This window comes from Carassius auratus, chromosome 13, assembly GCF_003368295.1.
Source record: "Carassius auratus strain Wakin chromosome 13, ASM336829v1, whole genome shotgun sequence".
Lineage (NCBI taxonomy): Eukaryota > Metazoa > Chordata > Actinopteri > Cypriniformes > Cyprinidae > Carassius > Carassius auratus.
Genome location: NC_039255.1, coordinates 13,943,910 through 13,962,897, shown reverse-complemented (window position 1 = coordinate 13,962,897; position 18,988 = coordinate 13,943,910). Strand labels below are relative to the sequence as shown.

General features: G+C 37.0%; 1 protein-coding gene across 34 annotated transcripts in view; it reads right to left on the bottom strand.

Moving 5' to 3' along the window:
- Window positions 1-1,069: 1,069 nt before the first annotated feature.
- LOC113112733 (calcium/calmodulin-dependent protein kinase type II subunit gamma) overlaps window positions 1,070-18,988 on the bottom strand; it is a 66,871-nt gene continuing 48,952 nt past the window's right edge. For 2 of the 34 annotated variants that reach the window (XM_026278528.1, XM_026278535.1), the window contains 9 exons: window positions 18,337-18,369; window positions 12,236-12,280; window positions 11,856-11,910; window positions 8,581-8,691; window positions 6,602-6,733; window positions 6,068-6,143; window positions 5,348-5,442; window positions 4,785-5,033; window positions 1,070-4,707 (listed from right to left, as the gene is read on the bottom strand). In XM_026278528.1, the coding sequence (XP_026134313.1) occupies window positions 4,801-5,033; window positions 5,348-5,442; window positions 6,068-6,143; window positions 6,602-6,733; window positions 8,581-8,691; window positions 11,856-11,910; window positions 12,236-12,280; window positions 18,337-18,369 (780 nt within the window). In that variant the 3' untranslated portion in view covers window positions 1,070-4,707; window positions 4,785-4,800. Of the gene's footprint in view, window positions 4,708-4,784; window positions 5,034-5,347; window positions 5,443-6,067; window positions 6,144-6,601; window positions 6,734-8,580; window positions 8,692-11,855; window positions 11,911-12,235; window positions 12,281-15,846; window positions 15,925-18,336; window positions 18,370-18,988 lie in introns of all 34 variants that reach the window. The other 32 variants (XM_026278525.1, XM_026278530.1, XM_026278531.1 and 29 more) reach the window with 21 other exon arrangements.

Sequence of the window (18,988 nt, the reverse complement as noted above, 5' to 3'; positions counted from 1 at the left end):
CACTGGCTTAAAGGGAGGGGGGTACATTACTGATGTAAAAATAGCCCTTTGCCTCTCTTGCTCAGCGGTCAAGCTTTTTGACAAATTCAGAACAGCAGCAAGTAGATTAAAGTCTGAAATTGAAAGAAATTAGTTATTTTACTTATGTTTACAATCTCTCTAAGAAAAAGTAGCGCATAATATTTAATGCAATCTTTTGAGTAAATGGTGGTCAAGGAATTCGATTGAGGTTTTCCTATGTTTTATATTATAACAATCAGGACCTTCTAATAATGTGGGATGAATCACAGAGCTAGTTTGTTTAACCATTGCGTCTGTAAACATATTGACAACAGACCTGTCCAGTTGGCGTCCAAACTGGGACACTTGGCCAATCAATTTTTCTTTAGGCATGCACGCACATGCCTGACCCGAGTAGGAAATTAAATGAGACTTAGTGACACTTTACATACAGGATTTAGACATTGATCATCAGCAGAAAAAAACCAGATATTTCGGTACTCATCAAAGAATCCTGAAAACAATGTATGTTACATACAAAATACTAACACAGCACAATTGTTAACAACATTGATAAAAATAAGAAATGTTTCTTGAGCACTAAATCAGCATATTATGATGATTTCTGAAGGATAATAACTGAAGAAAATTCACCTTTGGCATCACAGGAATAGGTCACATCTTAAAATATAATAAAATATAAAACAGTTGTTTTAAACTAGTATTAACATTTTTACTGTATATTTGATCAAATAAATTGCGGCATTAGTGAGCATAAAAATGCTGGTAGACAGCTATGATTCTGATCAAATGAGAACTACTCCGAGAACATTGCTTTAATGCAGTTAATAAATAAGACGTTGCTCTGTTTAATGCCCTAAACCAATGAACCCTAAAAAGCTTCAAGCAGGTACAGTAGCCTATGGGGGCGCTTCTAGTGCAAGCTCAATATCGTGCATCCTTGTTTTCTGAAATATCAAAATTCATAAGTCAAGCATGCAACTGCAAAGTCCACGCATTTGCGTTCCTCTTCACTTCAAATGCACGCTGAGCAGGAGAGCAAAGACAGTGATGTTGAAACGTTTTATTGAACACTTCCAAATGCTTCAATAACAACAAATCCATTGTTTAACAACATTCAAACAAACACTTGATAGATTTCAATTCATAGTTTTATTAATTATATGGTCATGCAAAAATCCAGCATCCAATTCAAACCTCATAATATACGCATATGTAGTCCCAACAATGCAAAAAACTAACAAGAATGGAGAAACAGATCAAGCTAAAGCTTTGTTAATCTCTTTCAGTCCATTTCTTTACAAAATTAGCTTTTGATTTTAGCATTGGAAACCATATCTCAGAGCCACACTTCATTTACCTCGAAGATGCAGGTAATATAATACATAATTCAATTCTAATCAACACAGACAGTGAAAATTATTACCAGAAAGTTACACATGCATATCTTCCTCCTTCTGAACTGCATAATATGGTTTGGCTGTGGAAGTTATTTAGTTCAGGAATTATTCACTTCGCATACAAAGGCGTTTGTGTCCATCTAACAGTCATAAGAAATACAAGAACTAATGAACTCCTGCATCTGGAAACAACTCTTAATCATTTACATATATATATTTTTTTTGTTTATGTATGTGTGACTGACTAAGCTGCACTTTTTTTTAAACAAGGACACTCATATCAGACAGGACGCACTATGAGTGACAGAAGTGGCCAGAGACTGGGGCTGAACACACTGCAGCAGGGGCAACAGAGCACAGTATGAAAGTATGCCAGACGGTTTCATCTGTGGACAAGTGAACTCACTAACAAGATGTCTTAGGGTAGGAGTACTCTCTTTCCTCCTTTTTTTTTAATATATAGAGTTGGGTGCAATGTTTTTCCCAACTTTAAAAAGGTAAAACATCACAAGAAATGGCTTAGCACAGAGTAAAAGGGGTTAACATTAAACTTCCACAATTCACACACAGGAATCTACATAATAACACAAGTGTTCAGATGTATGACAGTCACACAGATAAGATTTAAAGGGAGCACAATGTGTACATGTTCCCACACACCCAAAACAACATTTTTGTTTTTTTTTAACTAAGTGAGTTGTGTGTACTGAAAGTCTGTGAGTGTACGTGCATCTGGATGAAGACGAATGGCTAAGCATTCAGTTCATTCCTCATTAATGATCTGCATTAGTATTTACAGGTTATACTGGAAAAAATCGAATAAAACAAGATCAGATGCTACCATAGAATGGACCCCAAAACACCATGGAACTGCATTCATCAAGTCTTTTTCATTCAAATCCATGCCTAGAGATGGTCAGGTGATCTTACAAAACCACAATCAAGTCTTTTAAAGTCACAATGTATGATGATGAGACAACGTAAACAGGATCAGAACAAGTGTACAAACACTCATGGAGAGATAATGTGACAGTTCGGGTCTCCTTCTAGAGCACGGACCCCTAAGGATGGATTTCATAACCTGAAGTTGCAAAGCGGTCCACAAAAAGTGAACAGAACAGCATAGAGTCTCAAGCTTATGTGCAAAACAGTACAGGCCATTTAATTTTTATTGACATGCTTATAGTCTAAAAAATGATATGCACAGCTGCTGGAAGCCTAAAAGGTGAACAGAGTAACTCTGTGAGGGAGAGCAAGGGCTATGAACATGTTGTGTGTAGTGTTTAGCGCCCCCTGGGGACCAAGAGACGTACAACAAACTCGAATCAAAGAAAGTGAGAGTTCTGCAACTTCAGGTTCAGAGAGCCGAGAGGTTATTGGTGCAAACACACAGGAAGGCAAGTAAACCAACCTAAATTGAGTTCAGGCCTCATGTGGAAGTGTGTGTAAAGAAGATTTACGCAAAAACACTACATAGCAACAAGCATTTTGAACCCAAGAAAAAACATTTACATACACAACCACACTTAAACACACACCCCCAACCCCCAGGACACCACACACTGTTTTGTCCTTTATCTTTTATAAATATCTATTTATGCACAACTATATTAAATTGTGTCCTGCTTTAAAACAATTGTTTTCAAAACACAAAATACTTTCAAATACAGCATCATTCAGAAGATAAAAACCGAGAGATCCACCAAAACACGACAGAAAGCCAGAAGAAAAAAAAAAAAATCTTCCCCAACCCCATTCCTAAATTTTTAAAGAAAATAAAAGCAATATTAAAACATCCTCTTCTCAAAGTCTAGAGTCTACACTTTGGTGCTTCAACGTCTGATACATTTTTTGGTTCCCTCCGATATGCATGCCATCACATTCTTTGCGTAAAAAAGAAAAACAAAACAATTTTTTCTTTAGAGATGCACGATATTATCGGACCAAAATCAGAATTGGCCAATGATGGATTCAAATGTAAATACTGGCATCAGCCCAATATGAAAAATTATGCCGATATGTCTTGCCGATAAGAGGAATACATGAACTCACATGTGCTCAGGGTGTGTTAGCGATTAGATCACGTCAGCAGTGTGGCTCATTCTTGAAACAGAGTTTTAACTGAATGATGATTAGATTCACTGTTTTGGTATAAAATATATGATAGCATAAACAGCAATAGCACATGCAGCGCCAGCAGGGACAGGTCCCCCGGGTCCTAATGCTTATATGGTAAGGACTTTTAATTCTGTAGGGGGCACTGTTGACCTACTTCTAATAAAATTAAAACAAAATGCACAAATAATATTTAGACTGTTTCTAAATAATGCAGTAATTGATGCCATAAAATCATCGGTATGTTTTAATTAAAGGTCAGAAGCTATTGCTTACATCAAAAAAAGAGAAAAAGAAAAAAAAAAATTCACACACAACAATTTTGTATTTACTGATTTCTTCATTAATGTGTAATATGATAGATTTTTTTTAAACAAATAATGAGCTCTAAAAGATTTTCCAAATTTTCACAACTTTTGCTTCAGAACATCAACAAATGTTAAATCCTAAAATAAAATGCTACGGTTACCACTGCATCTTTCTGAAAAAGAAAAAAAAAAAATGCAGTGATTGATATATAGTTTATTTATAGTTATTTTCAAATCTTCAATGTACTTTCATTATAAAACAACTTTATTTTTGTTTATTTAATTCTAACAAATAAGTTCTTGTTAAAAACTAACCAAAATTTAAAAGAATTATAAATCAGTATAGGTATCGGCCAAAATGAGTTGAAAATATCGGCATATCGGATATCGGCAAAATTCAATACCGTGCATCCCTAGTTTTCCTAAATGTAATAAACTCACATAATTTACCCTTTAAATGGCGTGCGCTTACATATCTGATTCTAACTTCCATCTCTACTGGCTGTTAATTACACAAGTGAAGATCTCAGTATTTTACAATATATTACTAATGCTTTAAAACAACCATTTCCGAATGTTGGGCAGCAGACATTATGGGATTATGGGTAAAGACAATACAGCACCCCGTGTGGGCATTAGAAGCATGCAGCATCCAGAAGGCAGGGCTGCTGCCGTGGCCGCCCGCCCCACATCTAGCTAGAGTTGGACTGAAGTGGTTGCCACTTTTAAATATATTTCTTTGTTGTGTAAATTTTTTTCCCTCACGTTTTCAAAACTTCAAGAGGTTCTCTTCTGGCCGGGCTCCAGGCGGCAAGACGTGCACGGAGAAGAAATGCTCCAATCAGCTTTAGTATTCAGGCATGCTAATGGAGAGAATAGAAAAAATACTAAATAACGTTTCACTTGTTTTGTTGGTACTAAGGTGTTTGTGAATCAGTACCTTTGCCCTCTGTGATTCACTGTAGAGGTGCGGCAGGCGCTCCAGAGCAGTGGAAGTGGATGTTGAGCCACTTGGCATCTCTGCGGTGCCACACACGCGTCTCCTCTGACTGGCTGCTGCGTGGCCGGCCCTGGCTGTCCATGTACTGTGTCAGTCGGATATAAGCAATGCAAGCGGCGTCCTCTCCAATCAGGTGCACGTGAGGGTTCAGGATGGTTGTATGCACAGGCTTACTGTTCTTACTCAGCACTGGAGTCAAACACAGGCAGTAGATAAAGACATATTCTGTTACATAAGCCTAACAGGTTAGCTTTAATACCCTCTAACACGGGGATGTCAAAACCCGTTCCTTGAGGGCCACTATGCTGCAGAGTTTAGCTTCAACCCTAAATAAACACACCTGAACCAGTTAATCAAGGCCTTCAAATTGCCTAGAAACCACAAGGCAAGCTGGCTGAAGTTAAACTCTGCAGGACACTGGCCCTGCAGAAAGCATGTTATTAAGCATGAAAGAGTGTTATTAATAGGTACCGCAAATGTACATTAAAGATCATGGGGCTTACAATTCTCAAAGTAGAACTTATGGAAGTCCATTCCCTCAACCAGGTTTCCAAGTGCCTCGGGCTCAAAAGAGGTCAGACCAGGGTCACAGATCCTCCTGGAACAGTAAAGGTTACCGAGATGACAATGCAAACTACTATTCGGTTTTTGACTCAATACCACCCCCCCCCCCACCCAAAACATCTAGAATGTTTAAATGTACACATTTCAAAATGGGAAATATGGAAATTGACATCATCTTACCAAAACAGCATAAATTTGCGCATTATTACAAAAGTTTCCACAGAAAATGTCGACAACTAATTTGTTGGTAAAGTATTTCCTAAAATGTTTCATGCATGTTATAAGCAAACATGCTTGTGCTACATAATATACAATACCCATTAAACATGCTGATAAAACACTTGATGATTACCAGCAAAGTTATTCCATCATCATAAATTAAGGCGTTTTATTATGAATTTTATTTGCTGTATGTGCTATATTAACGCTAACAGATTTCGTTATCTTTTATTTGTGTACTTTTTCAAAGGCTTGGTAGAAAACTAGAAATTTAAGAAATCATCACTTATGCACTTCAGAAACCATGATTTTAGTTCAATTTATAAGTACTTCATAATCTACCAACAAAAAGGATGAAAATCCATAAAATGCACTGTGCAAACAAATCTGTATAATCAGTGGTATGGTAGAAGAAAACGGCACATTTAAACAGTACTTACGTGTAAGCTTCAAAATCTCCGTTGTTGATGGCCTCAATCAGCTGCTCTGTGATTTTAATGATCTCCTGCTTTCGTGCTGATGTTCGGAGAAATAGAAGGAACAATCAAGTTTTATCCACAACCATTATTTTAAAACTACAAACTAATTTTTTGTTCCTAACTATCTGCTCTTGAAATCTCACATACAGCTCAGCATACTATTAGTTGTGAATGGGGTGCTGTCTTTCAAGATGAGCACTATTTTCCTACGGACCTTGATTTTAGCATAAGCAGGGGTCTTGAATGAGTTATATGCAATGGTTATTAAATGCTTCTGATTTCAAGCAGTTCAGTAAACAAGTCAACTGTAAAGTACAAACATGTAACACATGATACACTCATAATCCCTTCGGATTGACATGTTTCACTTGAGGACTGTTATAGGTTGGTGAACTGCTGGGACATTGGTAAAGCCAGAGGGAATGTCTTCCATTTAGAGAGAAAGAGAAAAAAACCTTATTGCATTTGTCACTAAATCAGCAGTCTAAGACTTACACTGCTGCCTGTGCACGCTGCTGCCCCCTGGTGTTGTGGAGGCTGAAGCAGGTACAGCAGGCTCTAAATCAGGACAGGAGCTTTGACCTGAACTGCTCCAAGCAACATTCTTAAGATCATGTGGTGGATCGGCTGCAAGACAATGGCACAAATAAACAAAGCTGCAACTAAGCACACAGAGATCCAAGGCCACAGCAACTCAAAGGTATGACAAACAAAATGAGTGCTACATAGACACACACGCTGCTTTCAGAACAGTATACTACCTTCCTTACTACGTTTTCAGTATAGTATTGTATGTATATGATGCGCAATATGCACATTTTCTCTATGCATGAAATATCTGGATAACTTAAATGCTTTACTTATACATTTAGATTGTATTTACGGTTTTCTATTTTTCACATTAACAATAGTTTAAAAATAACTATATAGTGCACAATATTCAGTTAGTAAGTAGTAAGCTAGTGTTCTGTTCCGAACAATAAAGTCACTAATTCATACTTCCAGATCAGTGGTTCTTAACCAGGGGACTGGGGCCCACTAAGGGACGGGGTTGAGTGTTTCTTTGTAAATGCTAAAAAATAAACGCATAAAATCAAGATGTAAACCATACTATAATGGGATATTGTGCTGGACAACGTTTTGAGTAAAAATGGCTGAGAACCACTGACCAAGATTATAATATATGCTAAACAGACCATCAATCTAATGCAAATGATGCTTAAACCACTGCACTGCCATTTACTGCATGGCACACAGAAAACACTGAAGCTGGTAGTGTTTGTTTGAACAGTCCAGCAGATGGTGGCAGATCTCGTGTTTTTCCTTTTTAACTGAAACCTGCAGCAGTCTGGTTCAATGGTTTGAGCAGTCGCTGAACCCAACATGCACCCAAGACAGACAGAGATGCAAAGACGATACAACAGAAGCATGAGCAGTAGGAATTAATGAAGAACACGAGAGGAGTAATGGCCACACAGATCTATGCACAGTATGTGCATGTGTTGAGAGATGTCTGTCATGTACAGTCCCAGCACGGGCCCTCTGCTCATCTGTCACACTCAAAGTATTCAGTGTCACACAGATAAATAAATGAAAAGGTCATTCTAACTGAGAAGGTCAGTGCAATTCTTTCCATGTCAGTGGTGAGGATGTACACGAGTACAGGGGGAAATAGTAGACTGTGAGAGACTCAAAATTAGGTGACAGTGTCTGTCCTTGATTGTGCTAATTGTGCAATGCTGATTACAGCAGATGATGCGACATGCATTTTTATTTAAGTACTACAATGACTTAGGCAAGCCGGAAAAATGTATTTTCCATATTATTGTCTTGAAGGGGCCATATCACAAGGAATCCAAATTTTCTTGATTTTTAATTCGTATTATACTACAAAAACATACTGTAATGTAAATTTAAACTCCTATTTTCTACTCTGTACAAATAGAAAATTTCCTAAAACGACTCAATCCAAACACTTGCATCCTTCCTGTCTCACACAGACACAGATTAATACTTTAAATACAGTATTCAGTACACTCATATAATATCAGTTTATGCATCAAATTTGAGCAACAAAACTACTGCCCATGTCCGAGTGGACAATTCATAATGGCAGAGCACCAAAAATGGTTTAATTCAAGGGTCAGAACTGAACTGAACTAATGTTTTTGTGTAAACAAAATGAATAAAACCAATAATACATTAATAATACAAATAAAATGTATCATATTACCCCTGTCATAATGACACCAAACAATAAAATTAGGATATTTAACAATGTAGAAGACCAGTGAGTCAACCTCAGCCAGAATTATTTTGTAGCACATTAAGTAATGATAAGGTTAGAAAGGTGAGATACTCCAAGTCAGCAGTGGGAACAGTGGGACAGAGAATGTGTGAGGTAGAGATCAGATAAGTCCAAGAGGGAGTTGTAGAAACAGCTGATAAGGTCACTGCTGTAGCAGTTGACTTACTGGGCGCTGGGCAGGGGGGAGAGGCCTCGGGCTGAGGAGCTGGCTCCTCGGAGGCACTGCACTGGCTCACCACTGCACTGTCAGTCTCAATGCTAGCCCCACCCACCGATACTGACACAAACAGTTAGGGGGGAAAATGTGACATTTGTTGTGGTAAGTTATACCACAAGTCTTTTTCCAGCTTGGCTCTGGTGTTATATTTATATATGAAATGATGACAATTTGCATGATAATCGTCCAAAAATAACACCAGCAGACACAAAAGAGTACACAAAACACATGCTAAAACAGAATGTGCATGCAACATAAGAGCAAAAAGCAATTACTATAAATGGTAAAATTATGTGAATTGTTTTTGTTTTATTCAAAATAAGCAATATTTTCTAAACCCTTAAGTCTCCATTACCTCTATACAAGGACATGTTATACAACTGTTTGTATTTACACAGAGTTTTAGAAAAAGCTGAAAGACTTCTCTGTCTGGGACATACAGTATTTTCACCCTGGTATAGAATGTGAGCTATTTGGGCCTTTCTGCTGTGACACAAGTGAATGCTTTCTGAGGTTTATCCCTCAGAGACCCACTGTTGGATGAACTGGAACAGTTATTTAAAACAATTAAATACTTCATAAATAAATAAATATTAGATACAACTAGGTAAAACAGGTACATTTTGTAACCCGATTATGAAAACTGTCTAACATTTTTTTTTAATGCAGTCTGTGTTTTAAACAGTTTGATATAAATATACACACAACTATTAAAAAGTTTGGGCTTGGTAAGATTTTTTTTTTTTTTAAAGAAGTCTTTCCTACTTCGCAAGGCTGCATTTAATTGATCAATAAAACGAAAAGAGCAATATAGTGAAATATCATTACAATTTAAAATAACAGCTTTCTATTCATTTTTTTTAATCTATTTTGAACCTTTTTATATATGCCTATAATGGAGGAATGTTCAGAAGCCTTCAGTGTCACGTGATCCTTCAGAAATCATTCTAATAGGCATTTCTTATTATGAATGTTGAAAACAGTTGTGATGAGTAATTTTTTTGTGGAAAATGTTCAAAGGGGCGTTTACTTTAAACATAAATATTTAATAACATTATAAAACTCTTTACTGTCACTTTTAAATCAAATTAACGCATCCTTGCTGATAAAATGATTAATTTCTTTAAAAACTCGGGTCTCTGAGGGTTCAGTCCCAGTATATTGCCTGACCATCAAACTTATTAGTGTAAAGTAAAGATTGATCCTAAAGCTCTAGTGAGCCATTAAACCTCTGCTTGTGTTTCCCAGATTAAATAGAAGTGATTTAAGTAAGGTAACATTTTATTATCTAATAGCCCTCAAAAGATAATTGAAGAGCTCAGACTAGCTTAGAATTTAACGAAAAGACCAATCTGACAATGAATGGTGCCAAGGATGTTGAACTGTTGTGTATTATTGCTGTGCTGTAATGAATTACCACGCGACTCTGTTAGAAAACATACTGTGATGTGATACAGAGGCTCTGTCAAAAGCAGTGTTTGCTGCCTGTAAAGGTCAGTGCAGTAAAACTAATTCTGTACATTCATCATACGAACACAAAACTTTGTGATTCATCAGTGTCATGGTAACTCTGGCATCCACAGCATATCAAGATCAGTCAGTCTGACGCTGTTTTGGTGTCTTATACTGTACTATAACTGCTGCTGTAGTGACCAGCAGTGTATCTACAGCTGATGAGCTGGAGGTCAATGCACACGCAAAGCAATTATCATTCCATGAAGGTCCTCTCACCGCACAGGAATAAATCTCACTGTCAATCATTCACTTGCCTGTATCTGTAATCTATTTATTCCCTCTGGCCCTCATTACCACTATTTCTCTTTAAGTGTTGGGAAAGTGTACAACCCTTGACCCCATTTATACCTGGTAATAAATTCTGTCCAAAGCATTTCATAATCCTTTTACTGAAATCACATTCAGAGGTAGTCACCCCCCCCCCCACACACTTTTATTTACGTGAATAAAAGCTAAATTAAATCTGTTCATCATATACAGTGATCGTGTCTCTTCAGAAGACTTGGATTAAAATGCTATGTTAGTTAGATGCATGGATTTCATTTTTCCATCTTTATGAACTTTATAAAACCTCAATGGGCTTTCAATAGAGGGTCAGAAATCTGTCAGGTTTCATTAAAAGTACATTCATTTGTGTTACTGAGAAGAAAACAACATGAGGGTGAGTAAATGGAACACACTCGTGGCAGTTCGTAACTTTCATATTTTGGTGAATTGGTGGCAAATTCAGATAAAATTAATACGATCTCATTCATACATTTTGTACAATCTGCTTAAGCCCTTAATGTTTAGGTTTAAGGATGAACCTTCATGCTTGCCTTTTTTTTAATTATGTTACCATACAAATCATAATGTATGTTTTGATACAAAATTACCAACATTGTAAAATAGGTACATTTTACTCATGAGATGGGGTTCGTAAATTATGACGATTTTCATTTTTGGGTGAACTACCCCTTTAAGTACTTTTGAAAAAGTGTGAGGATGTTTTCCACAATAATCCCATGAACAAACCGAAGCGAAGTCAAATCAAAATTTAGTTTGACCATTTTTATCTTTGTACCAGCACCAATTCTCTTAGCTACAGAGGTTCATATAGTTTTGAACAGCTTGCCAGCAGGTTGTTCAAAGCATCTTGAAGTTGTCAAAGTTTTATGGACTTAGACAAGTGATGGGCAAACTAGATCCTGGAGGGGTGATATCTTGCAGTGTTTAGAGCTTGATTAGCTGGTTCAGGTGTGTTGAATTAGGGTTGGTCTGAACTCTGCAGGACAGTGGCCCTCCAGGGCCAAGTTTGTGGATGCAGAGCTCATATCAATGTTTCAATGACACCATCTGATATCGGACTACTTGGTCAAACAATGATCTTAGTGGATAATTACAATTTGCAAAAGGAATGTTTGGAAATCTAAAACTGATATTACCTACTGACACTTAGGCAAAATATACAAATAGTCTTGAAAGCAACGTTTTGGTGAAGAATCTAAGACTTTTGCACAGAACTATAGTAACCACAACATCAAAGACCCTGATCCTGCCCACTAAATTTGTTGTTACAGGACAGATCTAAACATCAGGTGTAAAAAGGGCCTTTAAAACAATTTCTAATGGCCTTTTTAATTGATACACCAATAGACACACATTCCATTCTGTAGATCCCAGAGAACAAGAGAAAGACATGCAGAATACATGAGGAGCTGATAGTGTACCTTTCCTACCTTTCATGTCCTCCTCTTCTGTGGTGTTACAGCTCTCTGTAGACCCCTGTGACGAGAGAAAGAGACAATGTGCAAGATGGAGGGTTGATCGCAGTATGAAAGGAAAACGTATAGAAATATATAGAACAATATAATGTGCACACACTGTAAATCAGCAAATACACACATATAAAGAACCACCCGCAAGCACAGATATACCCCAGCACACCCTCACACACAAACTGAGCTCTCACAGGAACACACCAAGCCCTGCACAAACCAGCCAACCCAGCATGAGGGCAAGCCCCTTTCATTTGAGTTATATTTGTGAAGGTTTGGGAAAGTAGCTCAAATGACTGGTGCTCAGTATAGAGTTAAAAGAGGTGGCTTACCTTGATGCCATCAGCTGGATTGTGCACGACAGTGGTCTGTGGTTCCTGGGGGGAGGCAGGAGAGAGTTTACCATGCACGACTGAGGAAAGAGGGTGCAGGGACCCCAACTCCACAACTAGCATGATGAGACTGTACTACTGTCATGATTGTCATGAATGTACATCAAACACTGACATTGGGGAATTCTGCATTTGAGTTACTTCGGTTAATATGTATACAGTGGCCCAAAATGTACAAAAAGTGATATTTGCCATTATCTGCTTGCATGTTTTTGTGTTAAACAAACAAATAAACGAGCTTGCGTTGTATTCTTTTAACTGTTTGCTTACCAGAAATAACAGTAACAAGCTAATCAAATAATAAAAATAATAAACAATAATCAATTAATATGAATAAGCAATGAATAAATAAACACGTCTGTGCTGTTTTTCTTAAAATAAAATGCCACTTGGCTTGGTGTTTTGTTATAATGAACATGATCAAGTAATGTCTGGCAATCAATCAATCAGAAAATGTGTGGTGTCCAGATATAGTGATTAATAAAATAATAATAATAATTATTATTATTACACTTGTTTGTTTGTTATGTGGTTTTATTTATAATATATTTATAAATGTGTGCTATATTTTGTGCTATATTTCTTTAAAATAAATACTATTTGGTCTGTTGTTTGATAAATAGTAATATCAATAACAATCCAATATCCAAATTAAAAATGTATTTATTAATGTAAATGAATGAATGAATAATCAATCAATAAATAATAAAGTTTGCCTATATTTAAAAAATAAATTCTACACGCAGTGGTATTCATATATGTTAGGTGTTAAAGGGTTAGTTCACTCAGATAGCAAAATTATGTAATTAATAACTTACCCTCATGTTGTTTCAAACCCGTAAGACCTCCGTTTATCTTTGGAACACAGTTTAAGATATTTTAGATTTAGTCCGAGAGCTCTCAGTCCCTCCATTGAAGCTGTGTGTACGGTATACTGTCCATGTCCAGAAAGGTGAGAAAAACATCTTCAAAGTAGTCCATGTGACATCAGAGGGTCTGTTGGAATTTTTTGAAGCATCAAAAATAAATTTTGGTCCAAAAATAGCAAAAACAACGACTTCTTTCAGCATTGTCTTCTCTTCTGTGTCTGTTGTGAGAGAGAGTTAAAAACAAAGCAGTCTGGATATCCGGTTCGCAAACTAATCATTCAGTTCACCAAATCGAACTGAATCGTTTTAAACGGTTCGCATCTCTAATACACATTAATCCACAAATGACTTAAGCTGTTAACTTTTTTAATGTGGCTGATACTTCCCTCCGAGTTAAAACAAACCAATATCCCGGAGTTATCCCTGCTGTGAAGAGAGAACTGAAGATGAACACCGAGCCGAGCCAGATAACGAACAAAACATTGACTCATTCAAGGGTCAAGAACCATTTCTGTCAGACGCGTCCGTTCGTGAACCTTGGAGCTGATGATACTACGCATGTGTGATTCAGTGTGAAGCAGACCGACACACAGAGCGTCTGAACTGAACTGATTCTTTCGGTGATTGATTCTGAAATTATTCTGTGCTAGTGTTATGAGCGCGGGTAAACCGAAGGCTTGAATCAAGGGCAATCATCGCAAATGACGCCATTACGTCGAGCGCAAAAGAACCGGTGAACTGTTTTGTTCAACCGGTTTATTGAATCGAACTGTCTGAAAGAACCACTGGTGATCTGAAAACTGATGCAACCAGTTCTTGATTCGTGAACGAGTCAGTCTATTGTTTCGTTATCTGGCTCGGCTCGGTGTTCATCTTCAGTTCTCTCTTCACAACAGTTCAGTCAGTGTACTGTTTCAGTACATGAATTACTCCGGGATATTGGTTTGTTTGAACTCAGAGGGAGTATAAGCCACATTAAAAAAGTTAACAGCTTAAGTCATTTGTGGATTAATGTGTATTAGAGATGCGAACCATTTAAAATGATTCAGTTAGATTTGGTGAACTGAATGATTCATTCGCGAACCGGATATCCAGACTGCTTTGTTTTGAACTCTCTCTCACACAGACACGGAAGAGAAGACAATGCTGAATAAAGTCGTCGTTTTTGCTATTTTTGGACCAAAATGTATTTTTGATGCTTCAAAAAATTCCAACGGACCCTCTGATGTCACATGGACTACTTTGATGATGTTTTTCTTACCTTTCTGGACATGGACAGTATACCGTACACACAGCTTCAATGGAGGGACTGAGAGCTCTCGGACTAAATATAAAATATCTTAAACTGTGTTCCAAAGATAAACTGAGGTTTTACGGGTTTGAAACAACATGAGGGTTATTAATTACATAATTTTGATATCTGGGTGAACTAACCCTTTAAGTGTCTAAATACTTTTGAGACCACTGTACTCAACTACAATTTTTGTAAAGAAGGACATTATACAATTGAAGGTCAGTGGATATGCAAGCAAGGACTGGGTACAGTTAACCACAGAAACACAGTGGAAGAAACAGTAGTTATTAAGCTTGACGAGACTCTCTCCAAGACCAACCCCAGTCACCAACAGCACACAGACATAACAGGAATGATTAACACTGCACAAACAGTTAGCTTTCAATGCCACAGTATGTTATTTCTCCTGAAAAACAAAGCATTGATCCCACCTTTGCACATACACACCCCACATATAAACAAACAGTCTTGCGCATTAGATTCTACTTTATTTCCACCACCACTAACACAACACCCTCTAATAAGCAACCTGTCAACGCAGACTTGAAGATGCAGTCCCTACATGCTGAAAGGCAATTACAAATTCATTCCCTCTGATGCATTTCAGACAAAACCCCTCATCGTCTGTCAGCCCGAGCGGCTTCAAGGTCTGGGGGGTGAGCAAGAAGTGCACACTGGTCAAACACAGTGTAGCATGAGGACAGGGACACTGTAGTGCCCAAAAGTCTGAAAGAAACTGACTTAAGCTTTGTGGTCCAGCGTCACATATATCAATTAAATATTTGGTATTTAAATAGTTTTTATTCAGTTTTATACTGATGATATATAATTATCTCAGACTTTTAGATGTCTCATGTCCTGTGAAGGCTATAAACTTGGCCGTACCAGTAAGAGCCATTCGTCAGTCAAAGTAGCAATTAACCATAATGCAAAGTTAGGGATTGCATCTTCAGAACAAACAGAACAGCATTGTTTCCCGACATAAAATGATCCTGTTTTACCCTTGGACACTCGATTGAGATTAAGAGAAGGTGCAACTAGGGTTTATTTACATTTCACTAGCCTAAAAAGGTGTTATCTCACTTTAATATGAGGAGAGCAAGTACAGGGTTTGTCTGTTAAACTGTCAAACTTCTCCTGCGAGTTTGTTTGGGTAAAATAGGAAGCCAGAGAGAAATCCACAGGCACAAACCAGATGTTTTAGTTCAGCTCATCAAAAACCATGAGCAACGTCACACATCTTCATCTGAGTGGATTGAGCGATGGGTGGTGGAAGTCAAAACAACAGGTATGGGACGAACTGATAAAGCCTTTTACTAAACATAGACTTAAGGACTAAGAAAAGGAAAGACTATGAGTGAAGGAAATAAAAAGTTAAGATGAGGTACCATTGGTGCAGTGGATGATATGCTGCTGTCTTTGGTGCTGCTGCTTACTACACTGTTTTTGCTGTTGTTTGTCTGTGGCTGGGGCAAAAAAATAAAAAACAAAAACAAAACAATGACAACACAAAATGACTTTTGTTCAGTGCCATTCAAGAACCGACAGCCTCAGCTCATACTTGACGCCTCGAGCCACAGTACAGCACGTAAGAGGACCTGTATGGGTAAATCTGCTTAGAAGTAAGAGAAGTAACACTCTTGAGCACCTTTAATATTACACTTTGATGAAAAATGCAGTTTTAGCTGTACTTGACTTAATGAGAGACGCTCCACTGTGGTCTTGTTTTTATGAGAGATTATATGCAGATTATACGGAATTAAAGATTAAAACTACTGATGGCAGATAATAGTACAAAATGAAAGCAATTCTCATGCATCTGTAAATCACATTACAGTTCTTGACAAAAACATGGATGCTGTACAAAAGCCAGTAAACTTCCTTTACAGGATTATGTCCTTTATTGCTATACTATAAAATTGGCCAGTGGACTTGTAATGGTTCAATAAAATATTATCTTTAATTTTTTTTTTTTTTATAATAATAATAATAATAATAATAATAATAAAGTAATTTCACTAAATGTGTATGTAAGCATCTTTCAAACATCTATGTGGAGAGAATTTGTAACAGTGTAGATAAATGTGTAAATATATCTATATATATTAGAATATATCCATGAAGATGGATACAACAGCTCCTCCAGTGCCAAAAAATAAAATAAAAAACAGAATCAAATCAGAATCAAAGAAATGTTTCAAGGCTACAGATAAAGTGTTTGGTATTTACATTTTTTTTAAAATATATTCTTTTGTTGGCAATGTTACTGTCATGGAGCCACAAGACCCCGATAGTCCACTGGTGCATGCAGTGAAAAGCTTCGGCGAGAAGAGTTTACGCTCAGACCTCTGACTCTGTGAATCAATGCAGGGTACAGCTCATGATTAAAAAAAGAACAAAGTCTGACTATAGGAAAGAAAGAAAAGAGGCAACGGTAAAACAAGAGACGATTCTTGAGAAGAAGGTTCAAGAATCCTTACAGAAAGATTCAACAGGTTAGCAAACACTGATCAAACAGCCTGAAGCCAAACAGCAGCCAAGAGCAGTAAAAGAGCCATAAAGAAAAGGAAACTGCTTTATTTATGCATTCAGACTTCATTGGATGACCTACAAACTAGCTGCCACTTTATCACCCCATTTCTGAAAAAATATGTCTATTTTCTATCGATTTAAAACATTTAGATGTTAACAAAGAATTTTAAATATTAATATAAAACAATTTTTATTTAATATATATAATATATATGATATAAGCTTTAAAAAAATCTATAATTTATATAAGATTTTAACGATGATCAATTATTGTATCCAAGAGTCTAACTGGAATCACTAACTGGACTTGGTGACCTTTAAGTTTATTATTTGTTTTCAAGACCACAAATAGTTAATTGGTTATTGGATGCTTGATTATACGGACCATGAATGCCGAGAGGGGAGTAAAACTGAGGTCAGGGTGTGCTTATGTCCAGAACTGATGGAGAAACTCAAGACATGACAAATGGCAATTTATGCACAAACGTCTCAATGATGTTTGTTAGATAATAAAAATGTAGAACTGAGCTTCTCCTGTGATGACACTAAAACAGAACCATGCCATGTCCAACTCACAGACATCAACTGCTGCTGCTCTAATTTACTTTGTGGCCTAATTCAAATTAATTAAACATAATTATAATTAAATTAAACCATCACAATAAAAAATAAGATATATATATATAATTATATATATTTTTTTTATCGCAACAAGGGGCTTATCACTTGTTAGGACAAACCTGATGTCACAGTCACTGCAGCTATTACCATGGCAACAGAAATCGCCTGACGCACTATGGACTGTGGGAAAAAAAGGGGAGTTCCAGAAGAGAAAGGCTTGTTTGTCTGTGTCTTTAGACAGTCTCTTCCAATTCCCATTTAAATTCTCTCTTTCCTGTCGAAGAGCACCAAGTAAGAGTCCTTTGTCCACTCTGCGCAAACTTCATCCCTAGTTAAAATTGGATACAGTGGCTACATGCTACCGATTCTAAAAGGCCCATGAAACTGAAGCGAGTCGAGCTGGAGGAAGCTCACAGGATGTAGACTTGCAGAAGACAGACCAAACTTAGGTCAAGGAGAAACCCTGGTCTGGCAAACCAAGAAAGCACTGATGCAATGGTCATGAGGAATGAGTTTCAATATAAATGTATGTAATAAAACAGAGTTGAATGGGTGAACATGACTCTGTTAATGTTTGATGATCCTATGATGAGACAAAAAACACAAATAAAAGACCCAAACAAACTCTCGAGCATCTCAACCAAGAAAAAAAAAAAAAGAGCCAGAGAGTGAGACATTTTTGAGCGAGAGTCAGAAAAAGGGGAGAGACACGGAACAGATCTCACCATCAAATAAACACTGGAGCTCGACTTCCTTTTCTGAACAGGGTGAAACAGAGGAGGGCAAAAGAGGGAAGCATAGAAACAGGCCAGTGAACACAGAAAAAAATTAAAGCTTCTAGTTAGATCCCACAGAGAGAAGAAAAACAACCACAAGAAGTTGCAAAGCCATGTGTGATGTGACAGAGGTGTTTAGTGGCAACAGTTGAAAATGTTAAACTGATGAAATCTGAAATTATTAATATTAATAAGGCTTCTTTCATTTGAAGTATTTGCTTCTCGGTAGCTTGGTGTAAGGCCGACGATTCACTGCATGCACAGAGACGGCACAGGGCTGAGTAAGTCTCTCTGCTTCAACAGATTTTGCCATGACTCAGGACTAACAAATGTGCAAATACCATGAATAGTCTAAATATGCTGCATGGTTTTTGCTTAGGCCTCCTTGGGGGGATATTATTCAAGATCACCTTGAAGTATATCAGCCTAAAAAAACGTAAGCAGCTAATCATTTTAAATTAGAAACAGTGAGTGTTTAATCATTTTGGTTTAAAAATTGGAGTAGAATTCTGCATTTCTTTGTTACAAAACATAATATTTTATGATTCCAAAGCTGATACAAAAACTTGAGTAATGAGAACAATTTTTTTAATGTGTGTGG